The sequence below is a fragment of the Thermobia domestica genome, chromosome 9 (genome assembly GCF_964235325.1).
Source record: "Thermobia domestica chromosome 9, izTheDome1.hap1.1, whole genome shotgun sequence".
NCBI lineage: Eukaryota > Metazoa > Arthropoda > Insecta > Zygentoma > Lepismatidae > Thermobia > Thermobia domestica.
Window position 1 is genome coordinate 9791874 of NC_137462.1, and position 14779 is coordinate 9806652.

The following is a 14779-nucleotide window of genomic DNA, read 5'->3' on the forward strand; positions in this document are numbered from 1 at the left end:
CGTCACAGTTTCGCCACTCCTACTCTGCCCACTCCGCCCAATAGGATCGCAATGTTTTGAGCCAACAATCATGGCAGAAACGAAAGTAGTCAATCAGACGATAGTGGAAACGAGAGTAGCCAATCAGACGTACCGATGCTCGGTTGTTTTTTGGTTTCATCGATTTAATAGGATGATGATACATATGGGCAGATCTTCTATTTATAACATCCTTGGTTTATTTATTGATTTTTATTTGTGTCGTTTCAGAAACAGAAAAAAAACTATATAAACAAGACCTACAGTTTAAAATAGAATCTGAAGCACTGTGGTGCGTCCGTTGTTCTTCATTTAGAATCGAAGCCTGTACCTCGTGCATCAAAGACATACACTCTAGTTAATAGACTGGAAAAGAGGAAGATATAATAATAATAATCTTCTCATCAGATATTTCTGGTTATGTCATTGGAATAAAATACCAAATATATTTAGAAAGTGACTCTTCTTTGACTTTTGTTTTAAAGATAACAACGTCACTTTTCAGTTGACAAATATACTAACAAACACCTAAAATAGATATAGTAATACTATTTCAGTAGAATATATGAATAAATGAAAAGTTGAACTTACAAATATGATATGCGGCGTTTCTTCCAACCTTCGGCGCCAATCACAAAGCGTTTCGATCTCTTTCCCGTATTGTTTAATATGTCAGGAACACCACAACGCGGTGATTCCATCAGCTAATAAAATACAAAATAAATCAAGTATTAGATTATGATCAATAGTGTCTACGTTTAAAATCAATCTATATAATGAGTAGAGATACGTGGCAGTGGTAGAGTCTTCGGGCTCCTCCATAGAACCAAAATTTGGGACCTCATTTGAGAACTACTACGTACCCCACATGTTTTAAATAATCGTTTTGTATAAAATATAATAATTTTGCAAGGTAGGTGCTTTAATACTTACCAAAACACAACTAACATATGTTTTCAAGACATTTCACATTTCAAGACATTTTGAGTACCGGTACCTAACCATTATAATGTCATATAATGCGTAGCTAGATTATACAATGAATGGATAAAAAGTAATGGCAATTTTATTATAAGTTGTATCTAGCTTATACCTGTTATATTTCTTCAGTGCAATCGCTTACCATTTCTATCACCTGCCACATGTATGGAAGGATCGTTCACCGTCAGTGTGCCAATCTTTGTCAATGTCCCGCAGGGATCGCCATATGATGTGAAGTAATTCTTTCATTCTGGCAAAAAGGTCGCCACGGAAACATTGTTGTACACTGTACCCACGTGCCACTTCAATCTTGGTCCACACACGTTTTCCATCTTCCGAAACATATTGCTATGGCGTTTCCACTTTCCTTCACTATTTTACAGCACTGCTGCTTTTAACTGAATAACACACAATCGTTACCACCTGGCACACTTCATTGTCTTACATTCCCTTTCATACCTATGAAACTCTTATAGTGCTGAGACACAGACCTCTTACGTGAGAGCATTACTGCCACTACTTTTTATTCATACATAATTATCAAAATTATTATTGTAACTAAAAATATTACCTTTCAAACACACTGCATGCTCTATATCAGTGGTTTCCATCCGGGGGTGGTGGGGCGTGAAGGGCGAGCAAGGGGAACGCATGCTACTGACAAAAATAAATTACAGATCCTTATTAATTTAATGGAAACCCCTGAGAAAAATGCAACTTATCGGATTAATATGCGATTAAATTACCTTTCGCCCTTTAGAACAAGTCTGATGCGATGTGGGATGGAGTGATAGAGGTCGTGAATGCTAACAACGGGGATATTACACAATTCCGCATGCACGTGATCATTCAGTTTCACGAGAAATGATGGAGGCGGAAATCTGCGCTGGATTCGTCCCTCCAAACCGGACCACAGATGTTCAATTATGTTCCGGTCTGGGGATTGGACGGGCCAGTGGAGATGTTCAGTTTGCGCCTGATGGTCCTACAATCACGCCGCAACATTCGAGCTATGTGAATGGGCATATTATCATCCCGAAATCCGGCGTCATTGCTTGGTAATATCTTGACCATAGAATGCACATGGTCCCCTAAAATGGCGGCATAATCTCGGATAATGACGAAACGGTAAGCGTCAACACAGAACTCACTAGAAAGCAGGATATTAGGACTCACAGCATCACAGAATCATCTGTTAGGCGGAGGTACTGTGGATCATACGCTTCTTTGGTGAGCGTCCGCTACATATAAACACGGCCCGTAGTTTGAACTAAGGCGAACGATGACACATCCTACCATATAACACGTTTCCAGTCATCCGCGGTCCATGTTGCATCTCTCGGCTCCATTGGCGTTGTGCTAAAGTGTTATGGTTCCCTATCAGCGGTTTCACCTGTACCACCGATCCCGTAGTCCATATCATGCAACTCGCAGTTTACCCTGATGGTCGTCACAGGCTGTGGAAGGTGCTTGATTTCCTCTGTTTCTTGCCCTGCAGTCGTATGACGGTTCTGACGTGAAAATCCGCTTTAATGCTCAGCGGGACATGTCACTTAGAGTTTTCTCCAAGTACTGTTTCTTTTCGCTGATGTAGTTTTGCCGTGAATTTTGTACGCCTTCATCACCTTGGGTTCTATCCCTCGCGATACATCGTACACACTTGGCACACTTAATGACGCTTGTACCGCACAACCAAGAGCAAAGAATTTGTCCTCTTGGAAAACAGAGTGATTTGACCATTTTACAGTATCATCTTGTACTTAGTACACTGTACACGAGCGTTCTGCTTCTTCTAATGTGTACAGAGTAACTCACCACCACGAACTGCCAGCGTAGACATCTTACGTATTTCCAAATCTACGTGTTTTCATTATTTTTATAACTCATGTCCAAAATTATTGTCGAATGTCTATAAATATGTTGTTGTAGGAATATAATTTGATAACGAATTCACCCGGTATTTCTTACAATGTTAATATGTGTGTAATCAGCAAAGACATGTATGTGGCAAATTTCATGTCAAAAGAGCAGTAAATAAAAACAATACAACGAAAATAAAACTTTCTTGTCCATTTAGCAACATTTTGTTTTACTCATTATAATTTTCGTATTTATAATTCTTTTCCTATGAAATTTACCACAAATATACATTTCCCGATCATACACATAATATCAGTATTAAAAGTACCCTGCAAAATCATTATCAAAGTATATTCTTACAAGAAGACAGTTATAGATATGCGACAATCATTTCGGACATGAGTGTACATTCGTAATTACAAATATTATGAACACTGTAACAAAAAAGCGTTAAATTAAACACCATACAATCACAAAATACTGGTTTCATTAAGAAAAATCTGCTTTAAAACAGCATTGCACTACAATGGTATGCAGAAGTTTTGCTAGAAATGGATATAAATTGATATGAATTATTATTATTATTATGTTAAAGGAAGCATGTACATTTCCTACAATTATCTAATAACAGTTATCTAATAAGTATAATGTCATTAGGAGGACAGAAACCTGTTACTAGAAAACAAATCTACAGAAGATAGGTGTATGGTCTTAAGAAATAACAAATACACCTACACAATAATAAAATCTGTGACGATAGGCTACATGTAATAGTAATAAAAAAAATAATCAGTGAAAATAAATCACTTTTCCTATGGTTACACCTTTTTCCTCGTATAGTACTATTAAAGAATTTTAGAGACTATTGTGATTGGTTGTGTTGGAAGCATACATTATATTGTGGTCATTCAAAAAGTAGGAGTACCTTCATGGTTGCATTGTCAAGAACACCTGTTTGTGGTAGACCTCCAAATAGCTGCATCGTTTTCACTGCGTCTTTTATCGAATCCTCGCTGTACACAGCTTCTGAGTCTGGACCAGTTGCTTGCTTCAAATAACCAAATCTCTGCATGAATTTCACCTATAACAAAAGAAGTAACCATAAGCCAAGTTACTTTCTCTGTTTCCTATTAAAAGAGAGATTTATAGGGAAAAATTTACTATTATTGGATACCGAATTTATAATTGTGATTAATCACCTGACGCTAGACTATTTTTAAATGTTCCTCCATATGTCTTCTATATTAATACTGTAACTGTTTATAATTAATAAGAAATTATCTGGGCTAGACTGTAATATACGGAAAACCGTTGGATGTCAGACATCCTGCAGAGGCATAATGTAATATCTAAGCGGTAAAAGAGCAGTATATGTAGCATATGGACAACGTATGCTACGCACAGATTTCCGTAGTAAATATAAGGATTCCGTATATTTGTACAAATTACCGCTTTCTGGATAACGGATATTTCTCAGTGCAAATAGTAAAAATCCCAAATTTGATCGAATACCGAGCTTTTCGTTAGTATTGATGTGCTCTGTTTCAATTATAACTCTACAGCGTAGCCGATTCATGATTTAATAAACTAACTAACTAACTCTATGACCTATGGAACCCGGAGGCTCAATGCCGCTTTCACAAAAGCTCTCCCTTGACTTCTATTCTTAGCCAACTGGATCCAGTTTCTACTTTGTACTCCTATTTCTAAAAGATCCATCTTAATATTGTTCTCCCATCTGCGCCTAGGTCTTTCTAATGGTCGTTTTCCGATTGGTCTTCCAGTCAAGACTGAAAGCGTTTCTACTTTCTTCCATTCTAGCTACATGACCTGCCCACCTAAGCCTCCTAGACTTCATGATCCTAACAATGTTTGTTAACCCGTATAAATTATGTAGCTCCAAGTTATGAAGTTTCCGCCATTCCACATTCCCGTTCCTCTTGGGTCCGAATATTCGTCCTAGGATATTGTTCCCAAATACTTTTAGTCTATGTTCTTCCCTCAGAGTAAGCGACCATGTTTTCCAACCATACAAAACAACAGACATGATTATCGTTTGATATATTTTAAGCTTCAAATTCCTCGACAGAATTCGTGACGACAAGAAATTTTGAACTGAATAATAACATGAATTTCCTGCTTTTAGTCGACATTTAATTTTTTCGTGAATATGATTTTCCTCTGTTAATACTGATCCTAGATATTTGAAACTATCCACTTTATCAAAAGTTTTATTTAATATTTTAACGCCTCCACAATTTGCCGTATTACGGTCCCGACGCACTTCCATGTATTTAGTTTTCTCTGCATTTACTTCTAAACCCATGTCCCTGCAAGTGTTTAATAAAATCTCTGCATTTCTTTCTATTGTTCGCCTATCATTCCCTATTAAATTTACATCATCAGCATACGCCATAACCTGGTGAACACCGTTCAACTCTAGGCCCTGATTACTATCTTTGATTTCCCTTATAGCGTATTCCAGGACAAAGTTGAATAAATGGCGACAATGCAGCTTCTTGTTTCAGGCCATTCCCGACGTGAAAGCTCTTGAAAAAAAAAAAAAAAAAAAAAATCCTACCCGGACTTTACTTTGGGATTCATTTAAACATATCGTAATCAATCTAATTAGCTTTCTCGGTATTCCAAGTTCTGTAAGAACGTTGTATAATGTTTCTCTAATGATTTTAATACTGAATTTATGATAGAGCAAAATTATAATTATATTACTACAAAATACGATAGAGACCACTCTTAAACCAGAAAGAAATTCTAAGAAATCCGTATCGTTTATTCAATGTGGGCTCTTGAATATCCAGTGGTCAACAGAAGTTTCTTTTTTTGTGTGTCGTTTGCTACAGATTTGATTCCCGATTGTGCCTCGTATGCCCTAGGTTCCATGTTAAATTATGGGTGTAACTTAATACGTAATTAGTGTTAATAAAAAAAGAAGACAGGGATATTAAACTAAAAACAATATTTTATTTTAATTCAGTTGTACTTTATATTTTTCTTACCACAGTACAATTTTTCTGTAACATAAGGTAGAGTTTTCCTTTCTCGGAAAGATTTACTTTCATTTCCTTCCTAATAACATTCGTTGCTAGCGTGGCTTCATTTATTTATTACTGTTATTATTTTATGTTCATGTACTTAAGGTTACAAACCATCATTGGCTGTTTCTTAATAAGAGGGTATCTTAAATCAGTACAGTTCTTTGGAAAAAGAATGCTTTAGTGGAAATAATTTTTCCTATGATTTTAGTAGAATCGTTTCTTCTTGCTCCTGAAGCATATATGAGAAAACGATGTATAAAAGTGGACAGGTGATTAGCCGCTCTTGGAATCTTTGTAATTTACTTGTCCTGGATGAATACTTGAGGTTATCTTGACCCGTTCTTTTAAAGAAACCTGAAGGCAAGATGTAAAGACACCGCTGGAAAATCCAGCAGCAAGTCATTGTTTCGTGACTGAACAAATTGTAATGAACGTGTTAAAAAAAAAAAAAAATATCTCGTTTCACAAGAGAGAGGGAGAGAGAGAAAGTATTGTTTTTTTTATTTTGCTAATGCGAATTTCTTACTTCTTACATACTGATTCAGGCACGTAGTCAGGATTTCGTGAAGGGTGGGGGGTCCGTGACATAAAAATACTGTGGTCATCACAACAGGGGCTCGATCATTCTAAACTATTTTACTGGAACATATATTGGTTCGTTTAGCCAGGATTTCGTATGGGGGGGGGGGGGACATGAAATTCTGAATGCCCAGGAGCTCGATAAATCTAAACTACTTTACTATCAACACATATTGGCTTGTTAGGACAATAAAATGAGGATATGTTGGTAAGTATTTTAATACAAACTATGAGAAATCTCGAGTAAAATTTAAAAAAAAAGTACAGAAAAAGACTACAATATTTACATCCTTAATCTGTTAATTCAAATATAACAATTTTCCTTGCATTATGACCCCAACTTTTATAAAAAGTACATATTTATTACTATAAAAAGTACATACTCAAAATTGTCTTCTAAAATATTTTACAATACCTGCGTTCCTTTCTCTGTTGAACCAAGTGTTAACAGAACTTTCTTTCCATATTCCGTCAACTACTGTCTGTTCCAATGACAGGTCAAAGGAGCAGTAGAAAATTGTTTTTGAAATAACATGTTTGATACTGCAAGGATGCGATGACGAAAAATTTATGATAAAAAATGTCCACGTCGTTACTCAACGGTACTATACTTTCGGAAGTTTGAAATCCCCCTTGAAATCCCCTGAGAATTTCGTAACTCTTCTAGAAATTGAGAATTCCGTAACTTTTCTAGAAATTTCAAATTCCCTCGCTCACTTCGCCACCATGTATTGCATGTAATATAAATCTCCTCATAAGGAAGAGTAACTAAAAGCTTCCTGAGTTTTTAAAATTTTTAACGCGATCCTTCTTTTTCTTATTTCATTTTTTCATCCTTCCTTATTTTTTTTTCATTTCTGGTCTCGAAGGGGGGGGGTCCGGACCCCCCTTTGGCAACGTGCCTGACAGATTTTTTTGTAATACCTATGAAGGAAAGAGCACTACACAAACACTAAAATAACAATAATAACAACAATAAAAATTAACGCCTTATGGAAAATGAGTCCTGCTTAAATGTGTTCAAATTTTGATTGAATCAGTTGAAAGTTACTTATTTATTCGATTGTTGCTAGTCTACGTAGACAGGCGAATTAAAAATGAATTATATTTGAAGACACAATCACTCATTTCTCTTCACGACGACAAGAAACCTTAATCAAGGTACAGACCACCGCACTGAGATTTCTCGCCTCTTCCAATTTCTTAAACTAAATCACATTATGCTGCAGTTATACATGAAAGATAAAAGAAAATTATGAATATAAAGTGTTTTCGGATAACTTGGACCGAAGAAAACTCGTCCCAAACGCAATCTACCTCTTGTAGATATTTTCATGAAAAGTAGTTAACGCAACAAAAGTAGCTTTAACAAAATCGAACTCGATCGAAAAGAAACTCACCACCAAGAATAACGAACCCTTGTGGATCTTTTAGGTCAAATGAGTTACAGCACAATCTCAATTTGTTAATAAAACATTTATTTATGAAATACGAACTAGATTGCCTGAGTTATTTTCAAGAAAAATCTTCTGTGAAAGACTCATTCCAAGAGCAAAATATACCTTGTGCATTCTTTCAGAACAAATGACATCCTGTATTATACGGTTATTTACGAAATGTGAATAAAATCGCCTGAGTTGTTTCTGAGAAAATCAATTGAAGATAACTCATCCCTAAAAGTAAACTATCCCTTGTGTATTTTTTTCAGGACAAATGAATTATGACTTATCAGATTGTTAATGATATACAGGGCAAATCAAAATGATAGACCCGATTTCAGAAATTTATTCTGAGAAATATAATGAACATGTGTTATTGGAGACATGTGTTAAGAGAGGTAAAATCAAAGTTTTCTACAAACATACAACAAGTGTTCTATGTGAGCAGCTCGTGTAACACGGTACATATGAAGCCGATAGTGTATTTCCTGCCTTACGTTACTGTGAACAATATTTTGTTTTTTCTTCTGAACCTTTCATATAGCATTCATCTAAACTCGAAGTCTCGTATGAGCATCTTACGAAAGCCCCCAGTCCCTGATGGACCTTGATCTAGGTCAAACATCCATTTTTAAAAACCTGTAAAACATGTTTAATTGTTTTAGACGAAAAGTTCAAACACCAAATTTGGTTTCTGTGTAACCACAAGAAATTCCGAAATATGGATGTCTTATTTTAATAATTGAAATCCTATCTCCTTTTTTCCTGCAAACTCCATTTTCTTTACTTCTAGATAAACATTTTAAAAAAAAGTTGAAACATGTGTCTTCTTATTTTAAATGACAAGCCCAAATACCAAATTCCATGTGTCTAATTGTAAGAGATTTCGAGATATGGGCATGCTATTACAATAACCCATATCTCCCCCCTCTCTACCCCATCTGTTCGGACACCTTATCCATTCTCTCTACCACCCCGGGCGAAGTTGCCGGTATGCCCGGAGATTTTGTTCTAGATTTAATTACAGACCAAAAGACTTTAGGGTTACTAATAGTAAAATCACCAATTGAGTCCATGTATTCAAAATATTTACGCCGCTGTACCTTCTTGGCAAGACTTCTAATTCTAGCAAAGTTTTTGTATGTGTAGTCACTCGGATGTGATTTCCATAGAGTCCAGGCAAGCTTTTTGTTTTTAAGAAGTTCACGAAGATCATTGTCGTACCAGACCGGAAACCTGTTCGATTTTGATGCTTTCAGGGGCGACTTCTAACCCCCCAACCCGTGATCTCAGGGGTGCCTCAGGGGAGTGTACTTGGGCCTCTGCTGTTTGTCCTGTATATGGATGATCTCTACACGCACTTATCAGCTCAACCTAGTGGCCTTCTGCTTTTTGCTGACGATTGTAAGTTATACAGAGAAATATCGTGTCTCCATGCCCCAATTGCTCTACAGGAAGACATAAATTACCTTACGGGCTGGTGTGAAATGTGGCACTTGAAACTCAACAGTAAGAAATGTGACAGTATTACTATTACTTTGAAAAAGTCTCCTGTCCCCTCCACATACCATATCAACGATTCCCCTATCACACATTCTGCTAGTCATAACGATCTTGGTGTCATCTTTGATTCAAAACTCACCTTCTCTGACCACATCTCCTCAATACTAAAGAATTCAATGCGCATGTTGGGACTTCTTTATCGATTCACCGAACTGCGCACTGTTTCTTCATTAGCAACTTTTTATAAGACTTTAATAGCGCCCAAGATCGAATACTGCTCTCCTATATGGGCCATGGCAGCACCTACACATCTCTCCAGACTTGATTCTGTTCTCAATTTCTACATCGCTATAGTCCGTTTTCGTGTTCCTGCACTTCGAATATTATCTAAGAAGGAGCTCTTGCGACATCTTAATATTCAGACTCCTGAAGTACGCAGAATTATCTCTGACCTGAAATATCTACATAAAATAGTTAATGGAAGCTTAAGATCGGAAATATTACTTCAGGAACTATCCTTACGTGTCCCTTCCCGCATCACCCGGAATACCCACCTATTCCATCTTGCCCGTCCTAGGTTGGCTGTTACACAGAGGTCTCTTTTTTATAGAATACCAAACTGTTACAATCAAGTAACAACTGATGTGGACATTTTTTCGAGCTACCCAGTGTTTGAAAGAGCAATTAAACGAGCTTTGACGGAATAGTTTTACTTTTACACTCTTTTTTCTATGTTGTTGTTATTGTTGTCTTGTTTTTTTTCTTTCTTTTGTTAGCATGTCCCTGTGTAAAATGGCAAAGTTATGCTGTATCTGGGAATTTGTTCAATAAATAAATAAATAACTACATTACAAGAAATTTGCTACCCTTTTGCCTTCTCACCCTTTTCTGCGCCGAAACACTAATCATGTATCTAATTCTTTTAAGTGAGAAGTAACGAACATTGCAATCTCCATCCCTTTTTTCTTCATCGAAAGACTGAGGGGCGTTCAAGTTTCCAAGTCCGTATCATTTCAGTTGTTTGCATACATATCTTAATATAGTAAATGCTAATTCTTGCATATCTTGCTTAAGAAGGTTAAAAACTCGGAACTCACCTTGTAGGCCCTATACTCCACTGCTGTTAGGATTATTAGGCTATGCCATTTTTAGAAGACAAACAACAGTAGACACATATCTACTACTTCACGTTGAGTTGAGTTGAATTTCAGTGTAACGTCCCTCTCAGCAGCGAGACTATATGAAACGGGATCTACTGATTAACGTGGAATCCGAACCACATGAGCTCCCGCCGGGAATTGAACCCGGGTCTCTCACGCCAAAGGCAAGTACGCTAACCGCTTAGCCACGAATCAGCTCGCCTGCTACTTTACGTTCCATGCTTTTACATATACAATAAATAAATAAGTAACTCCGCGTAACGTAGTCGTTAACGCTCTCGCCTTTGGTGCGAGCCGTCTCGGGTTTGATTCCTGGTAGGGACACTCGGTCGGAAAGGTATAACAGCTTCTTCAGATCAGCCAACCTGAGTGAGTTTTTCCTGGGTTTGCTCATTTACATCAGGCAGGTGCCAGGATGGTACCTCAAATAATGGTACAGTCACGGAAGAAAGTATTTTTCAGTTGACATAATAACTCAAGAATAAATTAACCTATTAGAGTACCGATTTTGCCAAGTTATCAAATTATAACTATTCTAAGGATAACAACCAAAAAAAGTCCAAATTAATTCATTTGTTCCCGAGTTATTGGCAAAAGAATATTTGTCAACTGTCAAATACTTTCTTTTCCGGTTTCTTCCTAAATTCTCAAACCACAAATTAGATGCTGGTAATGTTGTACCATGCCGCATCATACCTCCCACATTCCTTTTTTCCTCTCCAATTTCCCGGGCAGTGTGATCGTCAACAGACATCATCCCTCATGTGTATGACGAGCACATGGTCATAGATGCCGAAAACCCAGAAATCTAATACCTGATTCCTCCTAATAAATAAATAAATAAATAATCAATATATACCATCAGAACAACAACAACAACAACAAAAAAAAAAAAAACTTTCATTATTGTTGGCAACTAACGACACATTTTTAGCGCCACAAAAATATTTTTTCTCCACTTTCTCAAAATCTACGCATGAAAATTTACCCTAAATTATCTCATTTTGTTCATCTAGATTGATATATCAATTTATTAATGTCTTATCATTGGACAATATTATTATTAAGCAAAAATTGAAGTTTAAAAGTTAATACAGTACAACCCCTCAAATCCGAACCCCAGAAATCCGAAAACCCGGCAAATCCGAACACGTTCTTAGGAAAAAAATTAACTACAGCTGGAAAGTGAAAAAAAGATAGATTTAATCACACAAATTTAGTCTATTAAGGTTTTAACATTTTTAGACTTAATACTTATTCAAAACGTTATAAAATACAGTTAAGTTTAGATAAAATAGGAAATAGTTTACGTCTACTTACGTATTTCAAAAAATCCAAAACAATGAAATCATTTTAGGTTAACTGGATTACGATTCACACGAAAAATTACAACACAAGATTAAACAAACACTGATTTTTCACTTGAAGTCAGTTATCTTTAACTATCGAAGATTAGAAAATAAGTACGTAATATTATTTCCCGGGTAATCCGAACCCCCCGAAATCCGAACAGGCTTCAGCCCCAATAAGTTCGGATTTGAGGGGTTGTACTGTATCAATTAAAAGTTGTGGATATCTTATTAACCAAACTGTGTACCGTGAACTTGTTGCTGTGCTAATAAAAAGCTTAATGAGACCATATTCCATCTTAATACGTGAGAGCTAACACTCTGATCTTTGATGAGACCGGTCCTGGGTTCGATTCCCGGTGGGGACACTGGGTCGAAAAATGTAAAAGGTTTTTTCAGGCCAGGCATCCTGAATGAGGTTTTCTCATTCACACTAGACAAATGCTGGTATGGTACGTAGCATACAAGTCCCAGACCGCTTCCTTCCTTCACCAATCTTTTTCCCCTTCCTTTTCCTCAGATGGTGTGATCGCAGAGGACCGTCATCCCTCATACAAGGAGGCTCAGTTTCATCTTAGTAAGTAGTGTGATTATCATACACAGTCAGTGGCGTATTTAGCGGGGCTTCCGGGCTTAAGCCCCCCCCCCCGAAATGTTACTTACTATAATAAAGTATTCTTATTAGAGTAATGACATGAAATGCGAACGTGAAATAAAAGCAAGGATAGGAATGGCGAAAGAAGCCTTTAAAAGAGAGAAAAGTCTGTTTTGTGGGACCTTGAATAAAGAGTTGAGAAAAAGACTCATAAAATGCTTCGTGTGGAGTGTTGTACTGTATGGGGCGGAAACGTGGACATTACGTAAGGGTGACGAAAATCGACTGGAAGCCTTCGAAATGTGGGTGTGGAGAAGAATGGAAAGAATTAGTTGGGTCGAGCGGAAAACGAATGAGAGAGTGTTAGAAATGGTGGGTAAGAAAAGAACACTTTTAGATATTATTAGGAAGAGGAAGAGAAACTGGTTGAGACATTGCCTAAGAAGAAATTGTATCATGGGGGACGTCCTAGAGGGTATGGTGGAAGGAAAGAGAGGGAGGGGGCGAAGGAGACTACAATTAATGGATGATATTAAAACAGAAAGATCATACGCGAAGACGAAAAGGTTAGCAGAGGACCGTGGAGCATGGAAGCTTCTCAGCTGCGGCAAGTGACCTGCCAATAAAGGCAGAATACCTAAGATGATGATGATGGTGATGATAATAAAATATATGAAATATCTCGCAGAATTTTCACATTTTCAGGCAAAGCCCCCCTGAAAGTTAGCAAAGCTCCCCGAAACAAACTCGTAAATACGCCACTGTACAGTCAACTTCTAGAGTTACAAAAATAATCTCATAGTATCAAAAGAGTAAGTTAAGTGCGCATATTAGTAGAACACAAGTTGTAATATTATGTCATTGCCAGCCGACGTGACCCGAAATTCGCATCCACAAATTGTCACACATACATTGACATAATGCGTATCACACCACACACGATTCTTCGCGGCGATATCGAGGTCGAATGTTTTATAGCAAAGTATTTCATAGTCTTCTAACGAGGCTGACAAGCCGTAATGATGATGGAAACAGACATTCCGCCCCTTCCGATGGACAAATCATTCCTCAAAACACTTACCGCTTTCACTGGAGAAGCTGCCGGCGTACTGCTTTCTGCTGGAATAACAGATGGAGACACTGTCGTTGTTGGAATAGGAACACATGTTGACTGTAGGATCACACAAATTATCAAAATTACACTGAATAATAAAATATCATACATTGTTCGCGACATCATTTGGAATCAGAAAATCAAACGTCTATCAATGTCTTAAAAGAGTTCGAAATATTTTCTCTTTAAATTATTTTTTTCCACTAAATAACATTTATAATGTGCTTCACATTTGAAAATTTTACTACTGTCTTACGATTTTGTTATTGATATCCGAGTTAACAATTTTTTTTTTCAGTTCACTTTTACAGAGTATATCAACCTCGAAATAACACTAACCGGCATAGAGTTTGTAAGCTAGTCATGTAGCACGGACATGTGCTAAGGCAGACGATAATATGTTGCTTTTTTGCGGTAAGATGTTTCTTGAGTGCTTATTGGTGCCGGTAAGAGGACAGTTCTGCATAACAGCACCAGCTGGCTCTGGAGTCGTGTGCTCAAGTAGTAAACTGCAATTCTTTTTAAATTTATTTATATTCAGAAAAAAAAAGAATAACAACGGAAGACTGTAATTTCCGCAATTAACAAATTAACAGCGACTTGCACCGTCGTCCTAATTCTTATAAAAAGTATCATCATTACATCGAGGGTAAAGTTCTTCCCTGGTCGTTTGTTTAATAATAGCCACAAAGACGAGTTGGAAATCCCATTTTATAAACTTACTAGAAAGGAATTGCACCCTACCAGAGGAAAAATAAGGGCATAATGAATAACTGTGATTTCAAAGAAATCTGCTCATTAATCTAGCGGTAGATTATTTACAATGTCATAGAGGAAAGAGGTGGAATAGAACGGATGTAAGAATTTTTCACAATGCATTCATAGATATATTTGACTCATACAAACGTCACAATTTAGACAAATTGACCACTTCTTTAGTCTTGTAATGCAACACATGAAAGCGCATTCATGAGAAAGGGGTCTACCGGGTCCGGACATCTCCCCAAAAACTTCGTAACTTGATTAATATTTGTGAACTTTTTTTAAAAATCATAAATATACTCGTTTTAACAGAAAAGTGATTGATGTAGCCTAAATCTTTGATTTGACATCTTCCTTTCCTTT

General features: G+C 36.8%; 1 protein-coding gene across 2 annotated transcripts in view; it reads right to left on the reverse strand.

Annotated features, from left to right (window-relative positions):
* Positions 1 to 14122, reverse strand: part of LOC145694397 (matrix metalloproteinase-25-like) — a 58544-nt gene extending 44422 nt beyond the window's left edge. Inside the window, exons 1-3 of one of the 2 annotated variants that reach the window (XM_081770575.1) lie at positions 13622 to 14122; positions 3785 to 3940; positions 610 to 722 (exon numbers count right to left, since the gene is read on the reverse strand). In XM_081770575.1, the coding sequence (XP_081626701.1) occupies positions 610 to 722; positions 3785 to 3940; positions 13622 to 13780 (428 nt within the window). In that variant the 5' untranslated portion in view covers positions 13781 to 14122. Of the gene's footprint in view, positions 1 to 609; positions 723 to 3784; positions 3941 to 11292; positions 11424 to 13621 lie in introns of those variants that run through there. The other variant, XM_081770576.1, reaches the window with a different exon arrangement.
* Positions 14123 to 14779: the final 657 nt, after the last annotated feature.